The 21588-nt window shown below is 60.5% G+C and overlaps 3 protein-coding genes across 4 annotated transcripts; 1 reads left to right on the forward strand and 2 right to left on the reverse strand.

Annotated features, from left to right (window-relative positions):
- The first annotated feature begins 51 nt into the window (after positions 1-51).
- CASP9 (caspase 9) lies at positions 52-8316 on the forward strand. Of its 2 annotated transcripts, XM_037382152.1 has the most exons (10): positions 52-207; positions 1185-1404; positions 1965-2012; positions 2219-2253; positions 3183-3365; positions 4103-4192; positions 4871-5018; positions 6095-6274; positions 6469-6578; positions 7756-8316. In XM_037382152.1, the coding sequence occupies exons 1-10, from the start codon at positions 76-78 to the stop codon at positions 7846-7848; spliced, it is 1239 nt and encodes a 412-aa protein (XP_037238049.1). In that variant the 5' UTR covers positions 52-75; the 3' UTR covers positions 7849-8316. The 2 variants fall into 2 exon arrangements, with proteins under 2 accessions (XP_037238049.1, XP_037238050.1); XM_037382153.1 differs by lacking the exon at positions 1965-2012 and having other exon boundaries at positions 53-207.
- Positions 8317-10469: 2153 nt separating this feature from the next.
- LOC119144559 (chymotrypsin-C-like) lies at positions 10470-12507 on the reverse strand. Its single transcript, XM_037380059.1, has 8 exons — positions 12357-12507; positions 12152-12267; positions 11961-12058; positions 11752-11877; positions 11532-11668; positions 11316-11461; positions 10913-11212; positions 10470-10526 (listed from the first exon to the last, which is right to left on the reverse strand). The coding sequence occupies exons 1-8, from the start codon at positions 12505-12507 to the stop codon at positions 10470-10472; spliced, it is 1131 nt and encodes a 376-aa protein (XP_037235956.1).
- Positions 12508-13146: 639 nt separating this feature from the next.
- Positions 13147-17991, reverse strand: EFHD2 (EF-hand domain family member D2). Its single transcript, XM_037382155.1, has 4 exons — positions 17864-17991; positions 14514-14661; positions 14242-14376; positions 13147-14102 (listed from the first exon to the last, which is right to left on the reverse strand). Exons 1-4 carry the CDS (start codon positions 17881-17883, stop codon positions 13968-13970), a joined length of 438 nt encoding a protein of 145 aa, XP_037238052.1. The 5' UTR covers positions 17884-17991; the 3' UTR covers positions 13147-13967.
- Positions 17992-21588: the final 3597 nt, after the last annotated feature.

Below are 21588 nucleotides of genomic sequence, written 5' to 3' on the forward strand. Positions count from 1 at the left end.
CGCGCCCGCCCCGCCGTCACCATAGAGACGGCGCCGCTTCCGGTCAGCGAGGCGGGAGGGCAGAGCGGCGCCGCCATGGAGGAGGCGCAGCGGCGGGCCCTGCGGCGCGGGCGGCCGCGGCTGGTGGAGGCGCTGCGGGTGGCGCCGCTCTGGGACCCGCTGGAGCAGCGCGGCCTCTTCACCCGCCCCATGGTCGAGGAGATCCAGGTGGGCTGGGGGCGGCCCCCGGGACCCCGCCCCGCGGGGACAGGCACGGGCTGGGTGGTTCCCGTGCCCCCTTAGCTCCAAGGGGGTGGCCCCTGTGTCCCCTCAGCGTAGTGACAGGCCTGGGGGAGGCCTCCGTGTCCCCTCACCCCGGGGGGGTGGCCCCTGTGTCCCCTCAGCCTAGTGACAGGCTCGGGGGAGGCCCCCGTGTCTCCTCAGCACTGGTGACAGGCCCAAGGGAAGGCCCTGTTTCCCCTCACCCTCGTGACAGACCTGGAGAAGGGTGGCCCCATGTTCCCTCACCCTAGTGACAGGCCTAAGGAGACCTCCATGTCCCCTCACCCAAGGGGGGTGGCCCCTGTGTTTCCTCAGCCCGGTGACAGACCCAAGGCAGGGCCCGGTGTCCTGTCACCCTGGTGACAGGCTGAAGGGAGGCTTCTGTGTCCCCTCAACCCCGTGACAGGCCCGAGGGAGAGCTGTGTGTCCCCTCGGCCTGGTGACAGGCCTCGGGAGTGGCCCTTGTCTCTCCCCAGCCCAGGCCCTGCAGGTAAGAGGTGTAAGAACTGCCCCCTGCCCCAGCCAGTGCCAGGCACAGGCCCCCCATTTCCCTTCTTGTTACTGGGGACAGGCCTGGGGGTGTCTTACCTTGTCCCGTGCACTGCCGACGAGCTGGGGGGTGCCACTGTGTCCCCTGGGTAGGGGCTGGGGGTGCCCCCTCCTGCCTTTCCCTCCAAGCCTGACGGTGGGCTGCAGCTACGTGTCCTCAGCAGGGCTGGGTGGATGGAAGGGGTCAGGGCTGGGGTTGGGGTGGCTGCTGGGGGGTCTCTATGGCTGTCCGCTGGCTCTTGGTCTCGCTTGCCCCGGGGAGGTGTGCTCAGCATGCATCCACACGGTTCCCCTCTCTGGGTGCCAGCTGGAACAGCCGGCCAGGTGGTGTGCCTCAGCCTGGGGAAACGTGCCTGGGCTTTCCTCCTCTGCAGAGCGCCGGCAGCCGAGGAGAGCAAGCCCGGCAGCTGGTCATCGACCTGGAGACTCGAGGGAAGCAGGCTTTTCCTGTATTCCTCTCGATCCTGCGGGACACTGGACAGGGTGACCTCGCGGACATGCTGATTGAGGAGTGCGAATGCCTGCCAGCACCACTGCAGCCGATAGACCTGAGGCCTGTCGAGCTGGACTTACATAGAGAGAAGCGTAATAAAAGTAAGTATCAAGGGCACAGTCTTTTCTGGGCAAACAGTAGCTTGGGGTGTGGCAGCTGGGATCCCTCTTGCCATGGGTGTTAGCGTGCAAAGTCCTGGTTTTTGTTGTCCTGGAGCGTGGCTCATAGAGGGGACTATGCAGAGCTGTTGAAAGAACATCATGCTTTCCAGCAGTGGAAGCCTTTGAGCTTGGGCTATGTGCTTGCAGTGTGAGGAGCTTCCTTCTCTGTATTTTTGCATATGACCTCTGCAGTACCTCTGTGAAAACAGATTTTGTAATGTCTTCACCACCTTGTGCTCTGCTGAATCTGTGAGCAGATGCAGCCGTTGCAGTTGTAAGAAGAAACCTTAGTCCGTTGAACGCTGGGAAGGGGAAAATGGATGTGATGGTGTATCGCAGCCTTGCCACAGGGCTACTGTGACAGGTGGCTGTTGGCTTGGGTCCTTCTGGGGACCCTGGCTTGTTTATTTGGAGCATGAAATGTGAAGGGGGAGAACACAAAGTCTGACGGTTCTGTGTTGTTACATATGGGAACTTTCCTGCACGTTTGTCCATCCCAGTCCAAGCTGAGAGTGAAAGACCTCGAATACCTCCTGCACCAGCCTGGGGTAAGCTGCATCCCGGCTCTTCCAGAGAGAGGGCATGCTGAGCGCTCATTTCTGCCATGCGGCGGGCGGGAAGGGGGAGTTGGTATGTGGTGCTGACACATCACAGGTGGCAGAGAAGGATCTCTATGAAATTGGAGTGGAAAGTGTACGATGTATCATCGTGGAGAGTGGAGGGCTAACTACTGTGTGTCTGTTGTGTGTTGTAGGTGGTCTGGACATTGATAAAAGGAACCATGACCTGGTAAGTACTTGTTTAGGCATTCCCGAAGTGTTCCCTATTAAGCCAAAGCTCCATGCCTTGTGGGTGGCTACTGAAAATAACCCTGGGATAGCTGGTTCTTGCTTTGTGTTATCTGAGTGATAGCTCCGAGGCCGATGCTGCTGTAACAGGGCTGATAGGGGCTTGGGGCAGGTAAATCATTAGCCGGCTCCTCCATAAAGATTATTGCAGCTGTGACAAAAATAATGTATCTTAGAGTTAATACTTATGCTTAATTTCTGAATGCACTGAGTCGTGTGTTGTCTGCAAAGTGGTGTTTAGACTTAGTAATCATAACATTGAGAGGCGGATGCCAGGAAAATAGAGATGAAGGTGTGCAGTGTGCTTTGGCGCATTGGGAAATGCACAGGGAAGTGGGTATCGTGAATGTGTCTGGAGTTGCCTTCCGATAGCCTGTGGGTGTCTGACACACAGGGAACGGTTTGGCCATGTATGTGTAAAGCTCCTGGCTGTAGTGGTGTGGGTGTTTGGGTAGCTTTTGTAAAATTGCCGTGGTGCTGTTGTTGATGGTAGAGCTGAGTCTCCGGGAGAGTTATCTGCCTGTTCTCTTGGCTCCTTACGTGGACTCTCATGGTGAGGTTTGGTGGCAATGCCTAAAGAAACCTCCCAGGATCTTCAACTTGCCATGGGAGACGCTGTGGGTAAAGCAGTGGCCAGTTTTCCACAAAGGTGGTCCCCGATCTGGCAGGTGGGTTTGTGTTCCCCAGCAGCTGATAATGACGTGTGTGTGGAGAGCAGATGCTCTTATCTTGCCGTCGGCCTGGGGAAACGCAAAACCTGTGAAATGAGCTGCTTGAAGGAATTGCCTTGCTCGTTGGCACCATGTCCCACGGATTAGCCAGTAAGAACTCCAAATAAGAGGGTGTTTAATTGCGGTGTGTGCTTTGCAGGTTTATGAACTGAAAGCAAACCCATGCGGACACTGCCTGATCCTTAATAACGTCAACTTCAGTAGAGATTCAGAATTGGATCTGTCAACTCGATATGGCTCTGACGTGGACTGCAAGAAGCTGGAGAAGCGCTTTAAGGCCTTGTGCTTTGACGTCCAGACTCGACGGGATCTGAAAGCTCAGGTGAGGCCGACCGTGTCCAGCTAACACGAGGGACGAGTGGCAAGCCCCTGGAAGTGACTGCTGTCATGTGTTGCGGGCTGTACCCCTGTGGTGGCAGCACGCCGAAAGCCCCAGCTTGTGCTGTGCAAAGAAATAATCGACCACTTGCATCCTCTTTGTTACTGTCGAGCTGTGATTGCAGGAGAGAGGCCCTTGCGTGCTTTCACCCTTCTGCCTGAACTTTGATTCCTCCTTGCGATCTGTAGGGAAGCAGCTGAGCCTGTTACTCTGTGTAGCTCTGCCAGCCCCTGGGTTGTGTGCGGCTGGGGATGCAAGTTGCCTGTCCCTACGGTCCTCGGCCATTACTGGAAGTGGCAGGGGGAGCTTAGTCATCTGGATCAGCTGTCAAATGTAGAACGAGGTTCTCTGCTCGCCTGCTGGCCCTTAATTGGCAGTAGTGCTTTTCAGTGGCTAAATCGCATGGAAGTGTAGTTTGGTTTACGTTGCTGTGTCACAAAGAACGCAGCAAGGAGAGAAACCTATGTAATTAAAGTAACTAATGTTAAATAAGGTGGAGCCACAGAAACACTGCTGCCTTTTGCTGCCTGTATGTGGGGTGTGGGTTATTCTGTGGCCAAGAGATGGACCAGATCTTTCTGAGCAGTGCAGCTGCAATGGATGGATAAGAGCCAGCCCGGCAGTAATTTGTGGCTGAGGTATGGTTTGAAAAAGTGCTTACCATGACATTCTCCATGTAGGAAATGATTTTGGAGCTGCTGAAGCTGGCACGGCGGGACCACAGTGCCTTGGACTGCTGCGTGGTGGTCATCCTTTCCCATGGCTGTCAGGTGGGTTCGTCGCATCTCTCCTTTTCCTCATTAGGCTGGCTGCCTGCGTGGGCAGGGGTTGATTCCCCACGGGGCGGGAGAGAGGGAAGCGGTCTGTTGTGACTGATCTGAGGGCTGTTCTGCTGCCACAGTACATTGCAAGGAGTTATGTTCTCCTATCTGGGTGAAAGAAAACGGAGCTTTCCCAGCTCGTCTGGTGTTGCCTGTGGACAAGCGTGGTCCATTTTGGAGGCTGGGGTGTATAACACAGAGCCAAACGCCAGGCTGTGAGTGAAGGGAGGTAGCGTGAACCCTGATGCCATAGTCATTTGGTCCTTCCTGTTTCTCTGGCTCTGATGGAGGAGACACAGTTAGTTGTAAAGCCTGTTCCTTGCAAGGCAGAGGCCTCAAAGGATGAGGAGAGAAGTTGTTATGAAGATGGGGCGTGTTACATGCCCACTATCCCAGAGGATGAAGAACCCTGTCGCTGGAGGAGGTGGGATAGGAGGTGGATAACGGGAGGAGTTGGATGGCTGGGTTTCAGAACATGTCAAACGACTCCCGGGTGTCACCTCGCCCTGGCGTGGTGCACGCCTTCACACCAACACGAGGAAGTGAGATTTGGTCTGGTGCCTTTAGGGCTCCCTCGGAACTGGCCTTGCCTTCCGCCTTACTAGCTCCTGGATTTTCCTCTTACAGACGAGCCATATTCAGTTTCCCGGAGCCGTTTACGGAACGGATGGAAAACCCATTCCAATAGAAAAGATTGTGAACTATTTCAATGGGTCCAATTGCCCGAGCTTGAGAGGAAAGCCCAAACTCTTCTTCATCCAGGCCTGTGGCGGAGGTGAATCTTTGTTTCGGTTCTGGTGGCGAATTGGCTGTTGGGCGTGAGCAGGCTTCAGAGACGCGGTTAGGCTTTGGCCTGTTGTTCCTTTTTGTTCGTCACCTGTCTCTCTGGCTCTCTTCTCTTGCCTTTGGCCATGTATCCTGACCACTGGTGCAGATGGAGTCTGAAGGCTCGGACACCGGCTTCTCGAAGGAGGGTGGGGCTGATCTGTGCGTGCCAGAACGGTTTTTCTGTATGGAAGGGATGCGGGAAAGAAGGAGGGGAGCAACTGCGGTGCACACCAAGCACCTGCTCCAGGTCTTGGGCTGTGAAGCTGGCAGGGAAACGCAGACCTCAGGGAGTTTTCCCAGTGGAAGGTCTGTGCAAATGGGTCGAAAGCATGAAACTCCTTTTCAGACAAAGGTTGGGTAAACTTGCCATCCCAAACTCCTTGAATTGACTTTTAAGGAGATTGTCCTCACCTCCTCAAACCTTTTGTTTTGGGCTCTGCAGATGCCAAGGCAATTTTTACCAACTGGCTGACAGGCTAGGTATTTGATGGGATGAGGGAGTATTTTCGGTTTCCCCCTCCCAGGTTGGAGGAAGACTCTTACATCCCTGAAGTAGCCAACTGAATATATTTCCCAGATATCTCTCAGGAAAACAGACCTTTTTAAAAAGCACAGAGGGACATTCGCTGCACATTTAGGCCTTCACTAAATTACTAGCATAGAGTAATTCAGCTGATGGCCACAGGATATATTTATGTATATTCCACCCCATCCCAGTAGTAAGATGTCTGGCACAGTACTTTTTGTTTCAAGACAGTGTTTTACAGTTGGACAGGATGATCATAAAGGTATTTTCCAACTGCAGTGATTCTCCGAGGGCTTTGGTGTGAGTTGCCAGTGGCTCCATTTCAACCAGCACAGCCAAAGGGCCAAAAAGCTTGGTGTCGTCAGAGACCTTTTATTCTTTTTTTTTTTTTTTTTTTTTGTTACACATGTTTTTATCATCCTAACAGAAGATGTACTATCGGTGAACGCTGGAGTAAGATGAACTTTAGGGACTGTCTTGTTGCCTTTTTTTTGCAGAGCAAAAAGATCAAGGCGTCACGGTGGATTACAAGTTGCCCAGAGATGAAGCTCCTGGAGGTGCTTTGGAGTCGGACGCGACTCCTTTTCGGGGTCTGTCGGGGAACATGGACGAGCCAGATGCCATAGCCAGTTTGCCCACACCCAGTGATATCTTGGTCTCCTACTCAACTTTTCCAGGTGAGCCAGCCCACGCAAATCCTTTGCCAGCTACAGGGGGATTAGCCAAGAAGGTTGAAGCTTTGCAGCCAAAGTCAGGGGCAGTTAGGGGCAACTGGCTCCATCCGAGACAGCACCCAGGGAGCGGCAGTGACTCGGTCAGGCGAGAACAGAAGACTGGCTTTAGCAGAAATGTTCTCGTTCTTTCTCTGCAGGTTTTGTCTCCTGGAGGGAGGCATCGAGTGGCTCGTGGTATGTGGAAGCACTGGACGCTGTGCTGGAGCAGTATGCCCATTCAGAACACCTGCTGAACATGTTGCTGCAGGTAAATGCCTTATTTTTTTTCCCTGCTTTTTGTAGTTGTATGAAAGAAGCAGTGAGAGCTGCGATCAGCCAGGACGTGGAGGCCTATGCTTAAAAACCAGCAAGGATGGTCTTGAGCATTCAGTTGGGGCAGTGGCTAGTTGGAGCTACTGGGTAGAGGTCTAATAACAAAGAAAACATCTGGCCTCAATCTGCCAAAAACTGCCTTGAGGTTTCTCTAGAGAAAAGTTATCTGGGATGTAGGGACTATAATTTTTTTCCGAGGAAACTGCTAAGAAATGACATGGCTCACCCCATTCTCAAAAGCCCAAGCTGATGGCACTGTGGGCACCGTCATAAGCGTGCCACCACGTGTCCAGGCAGAGCACATCCTTGGGGAAGTCCCGCCAGGTCTCTTGTGCCTGGAAATCTCTGCAGGTGCTCTTTTTCTCTCTGGTGCTCCCATCACACCGTGGTAAGTCCTGAGGAGCATCTCGCCCTTGGGAAGATGATGCCATGTTTGTGTTCGTGTGTCCCATTGAGCGAGGAGCACAACACGCAGGGAATGTGGAACCCATGTGGCTAACAAATGCTTTCCTGTGCGTGCCCTGTTGGCTAGAGAAAGTTGCCAAAGGTGGGGATGAGCGTAGGTACTTCTAGACGCCTTTCCTGGTCTCTGTGTGTAAGAGAAGAAAAGTCTTAGGTGGAGGTGGCAGGGGAGAGGACCTCCTTTTTTGTCATTTTCCTGATGTCACGGTGCTGCTTTGGCACGTGGCGGCAGCATGGCAGCCATCAATGTCAGGGGAGTGGCGCGAGACCCTTTCTCCACTGGCTGGCATTTGGCTTGAGGGAAGCAACCATGGGGAAATGACAGGCGTGTCTGGAAGAAAATGGGTGGAAAGGGAATCTGCTCCTAAGTGAACACCCAAAGGGAGAAGAGGGAGTTGGGGCACCTGCTGAGAATCACCCACCATGGGCAGCCGTGGCTGATACAGCCGGGGTTTCCCGAAAGGCCACATTCCCTCGAGCGCCTTTTGTTTTTGTGGGTGAAAACATCTCATTTGAGGAGACCTGCCCCCCTCCTGTCCCACAGTCCCATTCCCTGTCCTCGTTGCCATGCTTCCCACGAGAGAGGCTGTGCCCTGATGCACAGCTCAGAGAAGCGTCCCACTCCTTGACCGCTCTCCTTCTGTTCTTAGGTGGCAGATGCTGTCTCTGCCAAGGAGAGGTACAAGCAGATCCCAGGCTGTTTTAACTTTCTCCGGAAGAGATTCTTCTTCATGTGCAAGTGATGCCTGAGCTGTGAGGTGCCCGCTGAGTGCGAGCATTACTTCCCTGCGGCCGGATGAAATCTGCGCCCACCGGTGCTCGGCATTGATGCTCCTGGAGCCCTTTGTCTGTTGAGATGTTTGTCTTGAGAAACATAACCTGCCAACGCTGTCCTTGCTGCGAAGTAGAGGTAAGACAGAGAATGGCGCTGTGCCGATGGGAAACATTCAAGACGGAGCAGGGACGGGTGTGAAGGAAGGTCCTTTGACAGGCACGTGCCGGCCCGGAGCCTCTGTGCTCACAGAAGACAGTGCCTCTAGCTCGTCGTGATGCAGCCATGCTCAGCCTCAGAGTCATTTTGTGTCTTTGCCAGTAACCAATCGACGGAATTGAAGTCTGGCCCTTAAGTGGAATGACATGATTTTTGCAGTTGATAGTTCTCGTTTTCAATAATGTGTAATGAAAGAGGAAAGAGATCTTTAGTGTTGGCATTTCCTTGTCTGTTCCATCTTGTGAATGTGATTTCAGCATCTCCTGAAGGCTCCCCTGAAATGGGAAGAGCCAGAAAAACCTCGCTCACACAAATTTTGAGCCTGCTGCTCTAACCAGTAGTGTTTCTCTAACGTGGCCACACGAGCAGATAGAGAAGGCAGCTCCTGTCCTTTCAGGAAGTCAGTTGTAGGCAGAACTGGAGTTACAGCGGGGAAACAGGAGGATTTCTTTAAAGATTGGAGCTGAGTTAAAGCACTTGCCCTGACGAGCTGCTGCAGTGATGGTTTCAGGTCAGAAACCCTGGATGTTTGTGCGGTTTTGGGGCAAAAGCATCCTTGGAGACCAAGGAGCTGCTCTCAGGAGCTGCAGCTGCCTTTGGGTATGTAGGTGGGGAAGGGAAGTGTCGGCGAGCTGCTGTGTGTGCTGCACAGAGCTGGGATGGAGCGGAGAGCTGCACACGTGGCTGCCCAGCCCATCTTCATCCTGTGGGCTGATTTATGCCCTTGGGAAACCGTGCGAGGGTTTTGGCGCTGCGAAGGCAGATCAAGCTGTGCCCCTTTGCCTCTGTGCTGCTGTGGGGAGCGAGGGATGCTTGGGGATTCACAGGGGAACCCAGGAACATCTGCTCTGCCTTTGCAGTCGCTGGGTATTTTCATGGTTTGTTTTATTTTTGGGAGTGTTTTGGGTGCTTAGAGGCAGTTTGGCACAGTGACCTCACAACCAGTGGCAGGCCCCATCTGGAGCTGGGATGTGGCTGTGATGGCCCTGCCCATGCCCAGGGTGTTTGTGAGAGCCCAGTGCCACAGCGGTGCCTTCCCTGTGTCCCCAGGGTGTGGGGTGGCAGGAGCACAGTTGCTGGGATGGTGGGTGCCAGCATGGCTCTGGCACGGGGTGTCAAGAGCTGGGTTCCCCCTGTGGCAGATGGCCCCTTGTCTCTGAGTGCCCACTCGTTTTCCCCCCAGTGTCTTCCTCCTGCCTGGTCTTTCCGTGTCCCTCCATGTCCCTCCTTATCTTTCGCCCATCAACCTTCCTATGGTCTGTGTTTTGTCCCCCCCAGTTTTCCTCTGTATTTAGCTTTTTTTTTTGCTTTGCACTGTTTTACACCTCTTTACAACCAACCCCCGGCTCCGATTATGTTACTCCTCTGTCCCACCCCCCTTTCTCCCCTCCCATCTTTTTGGCTCTTGGAGCTGAGAGAACTCCCCTGTGCCAGTGCCTTTGAGCCTCCTTACTTTTTTTTTTTTTTTTTTTTTTTTTCTCTCCTGTCTTTCTCCCTGTTGGTCTCTGCTTCCCCCTCTGTTCCACCCCCTTGCTCCCCACTCTGCCTGGGTTTCCCCCTGCTGGGGCAGAAGGTTTTTGGGTTTTCTGATGTCTTACCCCTCTCCATGTTATGGTGGAAAACAACAGTGCAGGGGGGGAGAACTGTTAGGCCTTGGGTTTCCCGGGATTTTATTTGTCAGTTCCAGTGAGGCCTACACCCCTGGCCACGCTGGGAAGTGCCGCATGGTCCCTGGAGCCCAGGCAAGCCCAGACCCGGGCAGGGGGCTCGCACGGCCCTGCCGCTGGTCCTATGCAGGTGATGGTGGTGTTTGCCAATCCAGTGATGGTGTCACATGCTGATCCGGTGGCAGCATGACTCCTAAGCCAGGCACCACCCATCAGGTCCCCCGCAGAGCTCCAGGCACTGCTGCCATCCATCTCTGCTCGTCCTTCCATCACCAGGCTCCTTGCTGGGCTCCGGCAGCCGCGATGAGATGGTGAGTGGTTCCACTCAGGGGTATGCGGTGTGGCACCCCTCCACACCTCCCCGGCAGCCTCTTCCCACCTGCTGCCATTGCCATGGTCGCCTCTTTCCCCGGAACACCCCACATCTCCCCTGTGGCAGCTCCAGCTCATTCAAGAGACCCCACAGCCAAGACCCACAGAGCAGCACTCCCCCACCCCGTGGCTCCAGCCACTGTGGAAGAAGATCCTCAGTAAGATGCCCAGCCTCCTGGGCCACATCACAGGTCCTGGAGCCAGCACGGGCCAGGCCAGGCAGCTCCCAGGAGTTCCAGCTGCAGCTGGGCTCTCTCAAGTCATCCCCCACCCCAGCAGGCCCCCCAGGACCAACCCAGGTCCCTCAAGACCCCCCATTAAAAATCAGCTGCCCTCAGGTAGCCCAGTGCCAGTCAGGTCCCCCAAAACCTCCCAGGGGCAGCCGCATTCCCTAAAGGTAGATCCACACCCCCCCCTCAAAGGCCAACTGGTTTCCCTGGAGCCCCCCAGGACCCCCCAGCCAGACCCCACCCCCTCTCCCCCCAAACCACCAGCTAAGCTGTGAGCCCCTCAGCTCAGCCCTGGGTGTGGATCCCACTCCCCAACCGGGGGCAGTTTGTGGGATGGCTGCCCCCCCCGCTCCTCAGCCCCCCCCGGAACCTGGCCAGCCCTGCTGCGCAGTGGGGAGACCTTCCCGAGTGCACGGGCCGAACCCTGCTGTCACTGGCCACAGCCCTGGGGGTCTGCCCCCAGCCCCACCACGTGATTTCCACCCCCCACCCCCCCAAATAACCAGTGGGACACACAAGGTCCTCTCAGCACTTTTGCCTTTATCACGCTTGAGATCTGTTGCACCACGCGCCGCCGCCTCAGTTCGTGCTCATTTTCTGCCAACGACAAGACACGGCGCGGGTTGGGGGGAGACCTTGGCCTGGATGGGGACAGCGTGGTCCACCCCTCTGCGGGGGCAGGGGATGGGGCACCCACCTCGTTGATCCAGTCGATGTAGGCGGACACCCGCGTGAACACCGTCGGCTTCTTGATCATGTTGCAGCTCAGCCCGGAGCCAAAGCTGACAATGCCGTCCACGTCCCAGAGCCCGTTGCGCTGGCAGTTCAGGGGGCCGCCCGAATCCCCCTGCCCGGACAGACAGACGCTTGCTACCGCCACTCCTGGGCACCCCGGCCAGCCCACCCCGGCCAGCCGGGGGCACCCACTGTCCCGTGGTGCCAACACTCACATTGCAGCCGGAGACCACGCCATCGCCGCCGGCGCACACCATGGTGGTGCGCACCGTGCTGCCCCACCAGTCTCGCTTGGAGCAGGTCGCGTGGTCCACCACGGGCAGCAGGGCTTGCTGCAGGACGTCAGCCAGAGGCCCATTCGCTGCAACAACAGCACCTTGTACCCCGCGCCCCCTTGCCCCCCGCCTCCTCCCCAGGGACCCCACGCTTACTCCGGAGGCGTCCCCAGCCGGTGACGTAGCAGGGGTAGTTGTTCTCCAGCACCAGGCCGGCGGGCGGCAGGCAGGCGGGACGAATGGTCTCGCTCTCCTCCACCTCCTGCGCCAGCTTGATCAACGCGATGTCATTGCTGCGGGGAAAGCCGAGCCATGGGGCTGAGGGACCCCAGCCACGACGTCCCCCTGCTCGCCCCCACCACGTCCCGGCCGTTACATGATTAAGAAGGAGTTCCACTTCTCGTGCACGATCATCTTCTCAACGCCCACGGCCAGCGAGCCCGGCTCGTCCTCCTGCGACAGCACCTGCTTGCCCAGCACCACGCGGTACGTCATGCTAGAGCTGCCGGATGGGGAGAAGGGGGTGTCAGTCCCCACAAACGTCTTGTCCCCCTCCCCGCTGCTGACCCCACCCCCAGCACCCACCTGATGCAGTGGGCGGCTGTCAGCACCCAGTTGGGGGCAATGAGGGTCCCGCCGCACGTGTGGTGCCAAGCATTGTTGCGGCTGTACTGCAGCGAGATCTGGGAGGGTAGAAGCACAGCGTCAGCACAGGGGTGTCCCCCGCACCCATCCCCATGCCCCCCCCATCCCCATGCCTCCCTCCCACCCCTTACCTGCCAAGGCCAGCTGTGGGGCCGAGCATCTTCACCGCCCACCACGCGGGTGCCCAGCAGTGGCGGCACAGCCGGCTGACCGCATCCGTAGGCTGCAGGACACCCGGCAAAGGGACCTCAGCTGCCACCAGCACCCAGGGCCACAGCCTGTGCTGGGGTGCCATCTTCCCCCCCCACCCCACCCCCACCCCCTGCCCTCACCCACCATAGCCAAGCAGCACAGCGAGACACAGAGCCCCCAGCATGGTCGTGCAGTCCCGAGCTGCCGTGCCACAGCTGCTTGCCCCTCTTATAGTGCCTGCCACAACTGCCACCAGCAGCAGAGACCTTGGCGTCACCCCTGCTGCCACCGACATGTGGGGACTGTCCCACGCTGGTGGGGGCAGGGCACCCCAGCCCCATCACCCCATCTTATCACCCTCACCTGTGCTGCCTGGGAACAGCCCCATCTGCCCACCACGCGCCGGCACCGTGCCATCACACAGCAGGGACATCTGGCCCCAACCTGGGGACAGCTGCTGGACAGACCCCCAGCCATGCCGCTCTGTGCTGGGGGTGGGGGGGTGGGGTGGGGAGTCGGGCAGCCCAGCTGCACCCCAACCTCCAGCACCGGCTGCCTCAGGACGTGGCCACCCCAGCCCCCACCGCCCCCATGCTGCTGCTGCGCTCCTGTCTCACGCTCTGTGCTGCCAAGGCTGGCTGACCCCAGGCGGAGGGGGGGCAGCCGCTGGGCACACGGGCTGATACCCGCAGTGATGCTGAAAAACCTGCCATCACGCCACATCCACACACCTGGAGCGGGTTGCTTCCCACGCTGCCAGCCTGGCACTGCCACAGCTCAGTGCCCGTCGCCACTGCCTGCCCATGGGGAGGCTGGCCCCCAGCACCAGCAGCTGGATGCTCACAGCCACAGACCCCTTCCCCCCACCCGAGCGACCCCCGCCCCCCCCCCCCAGACACAGCCAGGCCTCAGCTCCCCGCACAGGCACTCAGCGTGCTTACGAAATATAATATTTATTTGGGATTAAAATAATAAAAAAAACCAAAACACAGCTCCCTCCCCCAGCACCGCTGCTCAGGGGACACGGCGGGACAGATGTGCCTCTTCACAGCCACCCCCCCCCTCCCCCCCAAACATGGGAGACTCAGTCGCCCGACGGGAGGCTCCACCACTCGCCCTCCTGGGCTGGACATGGCGCACGCAACCGTAACGCAGCTTGGTGAGCCAGCAGCTGCCCCCCGACACAGGCAGGTGGGGGCCACGGCGCTCAGCCCCCTGGGGGCTGCACCCGCGGGGTGGGCACGACCCTGGGTGCCCACACACGCACAGAGCCCCTCTGCCGGCACCTGGCCTTCGCCACGCTCACCGGCAGCGTGCCGGGCACAGAGACCATGGCCAGCAGTGGCCAACGGGCACCGAGCCAGCACGGCCACTGTGACACCCACCCGGGTAGCCCCCACCCTACAAAGCTCACAGTGCATGCGCCACGCACGACAGCCCAGGGACAGGGGCCCCAGCAGCAGCAACCCCTGGCAGGGGACGGGGTGCTGCTGCCCTTTGGGGCGGGAGCAGCTCGGCAGGGGGACACGCTGGGGACACAGGGGAGCACAAACAAGACGGACAGACACCACAGCAAGGAGACGGGGAGCCAGGGCCAAGTGGCCGGTGCTGGTGTGCTGAGCCCGGCCCCGAGCCTGCCCGTCGGGATTCACAGGTGACACGTGGCTCGGGCAGCGCTCCCGGCCGCTCGGCCCACACGGCCTTCCCAGCTCGGGCACCGCAGCCCAGTCCTGCCCAGCCCCGCGCCGGTGCCCATCACTGCTTGAAGGTGGACTGCAGCTCCTTGAATGCCGCCTTCCTCTGCTTCAGCTCCTCCGCCTGCTTCTTCTTCTCCTCCTGCTCTGCCTTGATCTCCTCCTCGAAGCGGCTGGCATCATGGATGGCTTGCACCTGCAGAGGGGGGCACGTCCAGCTGGGTCCCACAAGACCCCTGCTGCTGCTCCCCCCACCATCTTCACCCCTGTCCCCAGCGAGCCAGCACCAAGAACCTTCGCCCATCACCGACCCAGTGTCCCCACACCTGCCTCACCTTGGCCTCAAAGAAGCTCTTGGCGCCCTTCACCCCCTCCGTGGAGACATCGATCTCGGAGAGCCGGGCCAGGGCGTGCAGCCCGCTGTCCTCCTGCAGCTCGCCCGCTGCTGCCTTGCGGAAAATCAGCAGGAACTGCAAGGGGAGAGGGTGGTGTCAGCTCCCCCGAGACCACCAAGCCACCACGACCTCCCCCCCCAGCCCAGCCCAGCCCTGAGCGGAGCAGCCCTCGGGTCACCTCCCTGGCAGCACAGAGCCCCCCAGCCCCTCACCTCCCGAAAGCTCAGCTTGCTGTCCAGGTCCTCGTCCACTTCCTTGATCATGTTCTTCAGGCCCAGGTGTGTCTGCGGAGCCCCCAGCTTCTCCATCATCAGCTTCAGCTCCATCAGGTCAATGAAGCCATCTTTCCCTGCGTCGTACCTGCGGGAAGGAGGCACAGTCCTGTCACACGGCAGCAGGACACAGAGCGCACGCAGCCACCCTGGCACCGGCCCTCTGTGCCCACCCAGCACCCTGTGCCCACGCTACCTGGGGAGCGAAGCAGCAGGCATGGAGAGGATGGCACGGACCGGGGCAGTGACGCTCTCGGGCGGCTTGCCAGACCGCGGGGGAAGCTGCCAGCGAACCGCTAACAGCTCCCCAGAGCATCATCTGGAATCGCTTCTGCTGCTGTGCGGCACTTGGCAGGAAAACCTCCCGGGATGCTGCCAAACCTGCTGCTGGCTCCGCAAACTGGGAGCCTGAGCACACACTCCCCTCGGCTGCTACAAGGGATGACAGCTACGGCACTAAGCCCACCAGGCGCTGCTCCCCACATCATCCCTTGGCCACAGCCCCCCGTCCTCTCAGCCGAGCCGGCAGCTTGCCTGGCTCCCAGGGGTGTGATGCTGTGTGGGTGCTCCCAGCAGCTCCTGTCCGTTGGGCTGTGGGGACCAGGAGCTCTCCAGCGCAGCCACCTCCTCCTCCCTATGACACCCCCAGGTCCCGCCTGCCCAGAGCCCCCTGGCTTCCATGCTCCAGCCCCAGCCAGGTGCCCAGCCTTGACCAGGAGACCCAGGCGCACTGCTGCTTACCGAACCTGCTGACAGACCCCACAGGGATGCCCCTTCTCGGCCCCCTGCCACCATTCCATCCAGCCTCCCACCCACCCGGGGCTGGCAGCCCACCCCTCCGCTGTCTGTGCTGGTGACACACGGTCCCCTGCCCCAGAACCTCTCGGCACAGCATGGCACAGCACTTTGTACGGCTCCATGGCATGGGCACAAGAGGAGAGCCCTGCGGCACATCCCAGGACGTTGCAGAAGTAGATGAGCACCTATGCAGCTGCACCTGTCGTTACAGGGCTTTTTTGGTTTTTTCTTTTTTTTTCTTTTTTTTTTTTTTTTTGGTGTGTTGCCTTTTTGTTTTTCGTGGCTCCTCTTTCCTGTGCCTGCAGGCCCTGCAGCAGCCCCGCAGAGCACCCGGCTCCCCACACTGCAGGTCCATGACTCATTTGTACCTTCCCGCTGCGGTCTGCTCTGTCCGTGCTGCCAGCATCACCTTCCTGCTCCCCCACGCTGCTGGGGCCCGAACCAGGGCCAGCCCCGCTCACTTCTGCCTCCGAGACCCCTCTCGGAGCACTGGGCAGAGAGTTTCTCTGCAAGGGGCAAGTTTGCTAACCTGGCCCTGCCACTTCGTCCCCTAAGCCTTCCTCTGATGGCAGGGCGCTGCCTCACTCCCCCCAGCCCTCCTCTCTGATTTTCAGGGGTGCTGCTGCTTTTCTGCTTCTCCCCGGGGAAGCTCCCAATGGGTAACATCACCCCTACGGAGAGAAAAAACCCTTCCATGTGTCACTTTACCCTGCACAGCTGATGGCCACGTCACAAGGACTGTGGCAGTGGCACGGACAGCGTGGCAGAGCCAGGCTTGACGCACCCCTTGCTTGGGAGACCCCCCCTCTGGCTCCCAACCCCCCGGGAGCTGCCTCAGCGGCGGGCGCGCAGCCCCGGCGCTGCTCCTTTCGCTGCAGTGAGACGCTGCAGCTGTCAGAGCAAACACGTCTGCCTCGCACACCCGGCTCCCTCGTCTGCGCAGCGCTGGCCAGGCTCCACCACCGCCATCTGCGCCGCGGCCGCAGCACCCACACCCACCCACCGCTTTGCCCCGTGGGGACCCCCAGCCCCGTTGGGGGCTCCCCTCTGCTGCAGTCCCGCAGCAGCCTGCCCGTCTCGCTCGCTGCTGCATCCAGGCAATGGGACGTAGCGGGGAACAGGGGGCTCCTCATGCTGCCAGCACCCTAAACACCCCCAGCCTCGTGCTTCCGTCCTGGCCGCCTCCATCCCCTGCACCTTCTCCAGCGCTCGGCCATGCCAGAACAAGACCACATGGCAGGGTGCTGGATAGGGTGAGGGGCAGCAGCCCACCGCCACCCTGCCTTCACCCACGGCCCCCAGAGCCACGGAGCACCTGACATGCCATGGCTCTATGGGGATGCTCCGGGGGGGATGCTCCGGGCTGTCCCACTCGCCCCCGGTTACTTGTGCACATCCTGGCATGACCAGGCTCAGAGCCATCCCCATTTCTGTCTCCCCCCCTGGAAATTTCCAGGGCTCACTGTCGGCTGCCAGCATCCAGCATCCCCCCCCCAGGCCGAGCTGGCACACGAAGTCACGCTCCGCCGCGCGTGGTGGCACGCAGCGCCCAGGGATGCTGAGGACATGCCGCCTGCCCTCGCCGCTGCAGCCGCCGGGGTCTGTGCTGCTGGCAAAGAAGTGGGGGTCCCCTGCGGGCTCCTCCAGCCCCCCCCCCCCCCCCCCCCGCCTTGAGCACAAGGTGCTGGGGTCCCTCCTCACAGGTGATGGGGGACAGGGCATCCCTTTGGCAGCAGTTTGGGGGTGCACACGCATCTCTCCTGCAGGGAGCTGGGGGGGAGGTGACCCTGGCATCCCTCCTCTGCAAAGTGCGGGATGGGGGGGCACGGGGAGCCCCTGGCATCCCTCCTCTGCAAAGTGCGGGATGGGGGGGCACGGGGAGCCCCTGGCATCCCTCCTCTGCAAAGTGCGGGATGGGGGGGCACGGGGAGCCCCTGGCATCCCTCCTCTGCAAAGTGCGGGATGGGGGGGGCACGGGGAGCCCCTGGCATCCCTCCTCTGCAAAGTGCGGGATGGGGGGGGCACGGGGAGCCCCTGGCATCCCTCCTCTGCAAAGTGCGGGATGGGGGGGCACGGGGAGCCCCTGGCATCCCTCCTGCAGAGAGATAGAGCTGGGGGGGAGCCTCCCACAAGGAGCCAGGGGGTCTCTCCTGCAAGGAATGAGGGGGGGGTCCTCATCTAAAGGCATAGGGGTGCCCTTCATGCAATGAATGGGGGGGTCCCTCATGTAAGGCATAGGGGTGTCTGTCCCGCAAGGAATGGGGGGGTCCCTCCAGCAATAAACGGGGGGGCTCCCTCCGGCAAGGAACAGGGGGTCCATCCTGCAGTGAATGAGTGGCTCCCTCCTGCACGGAATGGGGGGGCTCCCTCCCGCAAGGTGCGGGGGGGTCCATCCTGCAATGAACGGGGCTCCCTCCGGCGAGGAACGGGGGTCTCTCCCGCAGGGCGCGGGTGCCGTGGCCGCTGCCCCGCCGCCCCCTGCCCGTACTCACTGTCGGAAGAGCCGCTCCATGTCGCGGAGCTGCCGCCGGGAGAACTCGCGGAACTCCCCGGCGGGGCTGAAGACGCGGCGGCCGCCCCCGGGGGAGCCCTCGGCCCCCGGCCGCCCCGCCGGGCTGCCCGGCCCCGGCCCCGGCTCCGGCCCCCGGCCCCGCCGCCCCGCCGGCCCCTCCGCCGCCGCCGCCGCCGCCATGGTGCCCGGATGGCCGCCCCGCCCCCCGCCCCAACCCGCCCCGCCCCGCCGGGGGCCGGCCCAGCGCCCCCCGCCCAGCGCCCCCCGCCGGTCCGGCCCCGGGGCTCCTCTGCCGTGGGGGGGCTCCCCTGCCCGGGGGGGGCTCCCGTGCCCTGGGGGGGCTTCTCTGCCCTGGGGGGCCTCCTCTGCCCTGGGGGGGCTCCCCGGCCCTGGGGGGGCTCCCGTGCCCTGGGGGGGCTCCATTGCCCTGGGGGGGCTCCTCTGCCCTGGGGGGGCTCCCGCTCCCGGTTCAGGGCGGGGGGGCGGCCCGGGGGGCCCCGCGGGGCCCAGCTCCCACCTGCAGGCAGCCGCCCTGGCCCGGGCGGGGGGCGAGGGGGCACACGTGGGGTCGGGGGCCAGCCCTGGCTCGCCCGACAGACCCGCCGAGGTCCCCGACAGACCTCCAACAGAGCCCCCCAGAGATCCCCCGACTGACTGCCCCCCCAGCTCTCCAACAGAACCCCTGACAGATCCTCCACAGATCCCCAGCAGATCCTTGACAACCCCCCCACAGATCTTCAACAGATCTCCAACAGACCCCCTCAACGGACTCCCCACAGATCTCCTTGCAGACCCCTCGATGGATCTCCAACAGACCCACCACAGATCCCCGACAGACCCCCTGACAGATCCTTGACAGACCCCCCAACAGACTCCCTACAGATCCCCGACAGACCACCCACAGATCCTAGACAGATCCCCCAAAGATCCCCTGACAGACTCCCAACAGAGATCCCCCCCAAATCTCCAACAGACCCCCCCCCCAGATCCCCTGACAGACCCCCCAGACCCCTCTTCGAGGGCAGCAGCCTGGGTAGGCACATGGCCCTGCCCCAGCCCACCCAGCCCAGCCTTTGCTCCCCGCTCCAGCCATCACCTACGGGCACAGCTCCTGCTCCCCTTCCCCTTCCCCTTCCCCTTCCCCTTCCCCTTCCCCTTCCCCTTCCCCACCCCACACTGCACCCCACGCCGCAGCCCACCGCCGCAGCCCTGCGCTCCTGGGGGACCGTGTTTCCAGCCTTATGCTCCAGCTGCCCACCACAGCACGGGACTGGTGGGCACTGGGGTCACAAGCGCAAGGGGCGACGACTGGAGGAGGGTGGGCAGGCGATGGGGCAGACCCCGCGCAGCTGCAGGGCTGTATTCACACACACAGACACAGGTGTCTATCTATCTATATGAATACATATGTACACACATCGCATATACACTGACATGTATCCAGACCTTCTCTATGCCATAAGCCCACCGCACTGGGCAATCCATGTGCTGTGGGAAAATCCAGTCCCAGGTGCCGCGCTGACCCGCTGGCATGCCTGGAGGTACAAGATACCAACGGAGGGTCCTTAAGGTGTGCCCACGCCTCGCACCCCACCCCACGTTACAGAGCCCACGGCGTGGGGACCTGCTCCCACCGCAGACCCTCACTTGCAGTGCCTGTCCTACGCGCAGCCTGTCTGGACAGCTGCTGCCACGAACTCCTTGGCCTTCGGCTTTCCTGAGAAAGGCTTCTTGGCTGCAGGCTGCGGAACAGGGAGAGGTTGAACGTCACATCACGCTCACCTGCAGCGCTTGGCACGGCTCTTGGGCCAGCTGCATGATGTCCTTCTCCCTTCTCCCTCCCCACAAGCGCCCAAACCCACTGCCACGGCTCAGGAACGCCCAGCCTCTCGGGAGGGTCCGGCAGAGCTCAAAACCCCTGGGTCGCTGACAGATGGAGTGGGGACTGCCCCGCATGCCCCCACAGCGCAGGAGCTGGGTTGGCCCGCAGCACCCAGCTTCTCACCTGGTGGCCCCTCAGCCACCGCTGCCGCAGCAGGGCACAGCCACCCCGTGGCACCCGGGAAGCTGCGCCAGCCCCGCTGCCTGTGCCCAGCCTGTCACAGACACGAGCTCGGCACGTTACACCGGGCTTGCGGCTGCTGCCGAGGCTCCACACTGGGCTCCTCCACCTTTCCGGCTGCAGCAAACGCCGCGGAGGGGCCCCACGCAGGCACTGTGCCCTGAGAACCACCAACGCTCTTGCACCTTTCCAGCCTGCTGAGGCTCTGGGGGTCTCTTGCCACAACCCCCTGCTCTTTGGTTACCGAACACTGCCTGAGCGGGTCACCCCAGAGCGAGCAAAATCACACTTCCGTGCCTGCTCACCCTGCCTGGCCTGTAACCGAGCAAGCGGAGGGCATCGCTCCTGCCTTTGGGAGCACCGGCACAGCCCGGAGGCCCCTTGTCCTTGTCCCCTGCCAGGCTCGGGATAATGCCAGGAGTCACCTGCCTTCTGCTTGCAGGATTTGCCTCTTACTAAGAGGCGAATGTTGTGGCTGTGCCGCGCATCCCCGTGCCGTGCATCCCTCGTGCCACACATCCCCTGTGCTGCGCATCCCCCGTGCCGCGCACCCTCTGTGCCTTCCTACACTGTCGGGGCGGAGGCAGCTCCCAGTGCCTCGCTGAGCTCAGAGCTGCCCAATGCCCGCTGTGAGCTGCCTTTGAACCCTTGGCCATGGGGATATTTGCCCCCCCGGGACTCCAGGTGCCCTCAGGGGGCTGCACTTACCCACTCCCCTGCTCTCACCTTCAGCCATCTGGACTCCTGCAGCAGCTTCTTTGCCTGGGTCAGCTGGATCTGTGTCCTCTCCAGAGTCTCCTGCAGCAGAACCTTCTCTTCTGCCTCCCTGTAGGCTTCATCCTTCAGCTTGGACTCCTCCTCCCGGCACTGCTGCAGGGATGCTTCATTCAGCCTGTGCAAAACAGATGGGGGGCAGCTCTGTCACCCCCACTGAGCTGCGACCCCCAGGCGGGGCTCTGCCCAGAGGCGATGGCTGTGGAGCACAACCACACGGTGCCCACCCCCCACCTCAGACCCCCATGCCACGGGGTGACACTACGGGCTGTCAGAGCAGCTGACACCTTGCACGTGTTTTGGCCAGCGTTTTCCCTGCTCCTATGCCTTACACCATGGATGAGAAGCTGCCTCTTCGAGGCTTCCCCCTCCTCACGCCCGCCCCCAGGCACCCCTTACTGATGGCGGTGGTCCTGATACCGGAGGAATTTTACTGCTCTGCTTAATTGTAAATGTTGCAACTAACATAGCCATGACATCGCCATGCAGCGCTGCGTTGTGTAGTTCAGCTACTAGTAGGTAAGAACCGGTGCAAAACCAAGACATGAGCCCAGAGTGCTGAAACAGGGCCAGGAGAAGAGGAAGATGATGAAGAGGATGAAGAAAGGATGAAGATGTCCCAACCAACCACCAGAGGACCCCTGACCCATTAGACCACATGTAGATATGGTATGTGGTTCATGGAGCTGTAATGAATATGCCAATAGTTTCTCAGAAATGTCATTAACTTGTATAGATTGGCGATGTAAAGACAAACGGTGAATAAAGTCAGGATGCACATTAGGAGGAACTTAGACTCTGTGCATCCGGCACAAAAAATAAGGAATGCCTGCTTTCTAAAACTCCAAACCGAGTATTACAGAGTTTTG

The sequence above is a fragment of the Falco rusticolus genome, chromosome 3, assembly GCF_015220075.1.
Source record: "Falco rusticolus isolate bFalRus1 chromosome 3, bFalRus1.pri, whole genome shotgun sequence".
Classification (NCBI taxonomy): Eukaryota; Metazoa; Chordata; class Aves; order Falconiformes; family Falconidae; genus Falco; species Falco rusticolus.